The following is a 1,970-nucleotide window of genomic DNA, read 5'->3' on the forward strand; positions in this document are numbered from 1 at the left end:
GGGCTGGAGGCATGGGAAGGAGTTGGGTACCTTTGCTGTGCTGGGACTCGGCGCTCCCCGTGGCGCAGTCCGGGGTGCAGCTCACCTCGATTTCCTCATAGAAATCCGATTCGGGGTGCGAGCTGCTCTGCTGCCCTTTGCTGGAGGGGGGGTCCGGGGCGGGGGGCTGCTGTCCGGCCGAAAGCAGTGCTGCCGCCGCCGAGCGGCTCTCCGGTACCGTCCCTGTCCCTGGCAGCACCTCCACCTCCTCTTCGTCTTCTCCTCCGCCACCACCACCACCTCCTCCTCCTCCTCCTCCTCCTCTCTCCCGGGACGACAAGGGGCCAGGTCTGGGGCTGAGGCAGTTCCGATGGATCATCTTCTCCTGCGGCTCCGGAGCGGGGCTCCCCACTGCTTCGGACAAATTAGGCACCCTCTTGCCAACTAGAGCGCCAAGTTGTGTCCCTTCCAGAAACATCACCATCTCCTTCCTGGTTTCCATTGTGGCTTTGCTTAAGGGAGGGGGGAAAAAAAATCCAGATCTCTTCCCCCCCTCCCTCCCGCTCCCTCCCCAGCCTCGTACGAACCCAGCAACCCTCTCCTGCCAATGCAGAGGAGCAAGCGGTGAGATAGGGTGACCTTGTGATGCGAGCGCTCCACTCCGCTGTGCTGCTCTGGGAGGGATCACCATTGCCCTCTTCTTTCTAAGCTGTCATCCTCAATGGTGCAGTCGTCATTACAGTACCACCGGTGACGCCACACATTGATTGCCAGTGGATAAATAGAAACGTCTGCCATGGGGAAGATGAAAGGAAGAGCCGGAGCTAATGGGCTTAAATGCGTGATGCACCAGGTGTAGGAGCCCGAGATGGAGAGGGAAGTGTGAAAAAGAGATGCATATGGAGCTGAGCTGCAAAGAGGTTGTAACATGCGGAGAGAGTTCCGCGGGGGGAAGCCTCGCCTGACAATTAAATAGCCTCTTGACTGCTTTAAGCCACAACCTTGATGTAGAATTGAGGCGAAGATCCCTAGCCGCATCCTGGAAGTGAGAGGATACGTACTCAAGCCTCTTCCTTTGGATGCATTATTTATTGCTGGTAATCAGCTTCCGCATAACTGCATATATAAGGCTTTAAGAATCATTTGCAAACTTGAGGATAAGGAAATGCGCTGCCGACGCTTGAATGTAGAAATAGCTTTGATTTCTTGTTCTGGTTCAATATTGGTTCCTAGTCGTATAACTGTTATTGCTTTCTATTGACTGAGATTAAAACGCTACTTTAAAATTTGGAAATGCGGTTACATATTTATTGCGTTTTACAGCTGAAAAGATACAACTACTTGACTTTTCGTATCCGTAGTAATTCTGGTATCTGCTGTTTATCGTTTACCCTTATTTCTTCCTCCGCATTTTCCGTTTGTTCCACGGTTTTTGCGCTTTTAAGAGGGCTTTGCGTCTCCTCCCCTTTCTTCTTTTTAACTAATTGTTTTGCATAAATTATTATCTGCTTCCAGGAGGAAAACCTGCAAGAGGAAGATCTGCCAAGAACAATTCAGGCTCGGAGAAGCGCAAGTTATCAAGGCCAGAGCTTATGCAAGCTAGCAGATGTTGTTAAAACAGAAATGACAAGGGCAACCATTTGGACAGCACTTGTCTGAAAATAAGGGACCTTGTACCCTAAATACAGCGGCACACGGAGTCTCCTTGGCGTATTATGATATTTCTAATGAGTGCGGCAAGTATCTCATCGCCAGTTAATATTGACTCACACGTGTAGTGTCAAGTCATTTTCACCGTCTGCCGTAACTAGGTTGTTCTAATTTTTTTTTTTTTTTTTTTTTTTGGAGGGTTATTGGGTTTTGCTTTGTACACAAGTGATGGATTAAAATTTACTGTCCTCTTGAAACCATTTTTAAAGGCTGTTAAGTGGCAGATAGATAAGGCTCGTCTTGCATATGTGCTCATCCCCGTGACAAGTTACAGAATGCAG

The 1,970-nt window shown here is 49.3% G+C and overlaps 1 protein-coding gene across 2 annotated transcripts in view; it reads right to left on the reverse strand.

The window, feature by feature from the left end:
• Positions 1 to 574, reverse strand: part of EVX1 (even-skipped homeobox 1) — a 3,527-nt gene extending 2,953 nt beyond the window's left edge. Inside the window, exon 1 of one of the 2 annotated variants that reach the window (XM_014937676.1) lies at positions 31 to 574. In XM_014937676.1, the coding sequence (XP_014793162.1) occupies positions 31 to 481 (451 nt within the window). In that variant the 5' untranslated portion in view covers positions 482 to 574. The remainder of the gene's footprint in view (positions 1 to 30) is intronic. The other variant, XM_014937677.1, reaches the window with a different exon arrangement.
• Between the last annotated feature and the right edge of the window lie 1,396 nt (positions 575 to 1,970).

The sequence above is a fragment of the Calidris pugnax genome, unplaced genomic scaffold (assembly GCF_001431845.1).
Source record: "Calidris pugnax isolate Ruff unplaced genomic scaffold, ASM143184v1 scaffold11, whole genome shotgun sequence".
In the NCBI taxonomy this organism is placed as follows: domain Eukaryota; kingdom Metazoa; phylum Chordata; class Aves; order Charadriiformes; family Scolopacidae; genus Calidris; species Calidris pugnax.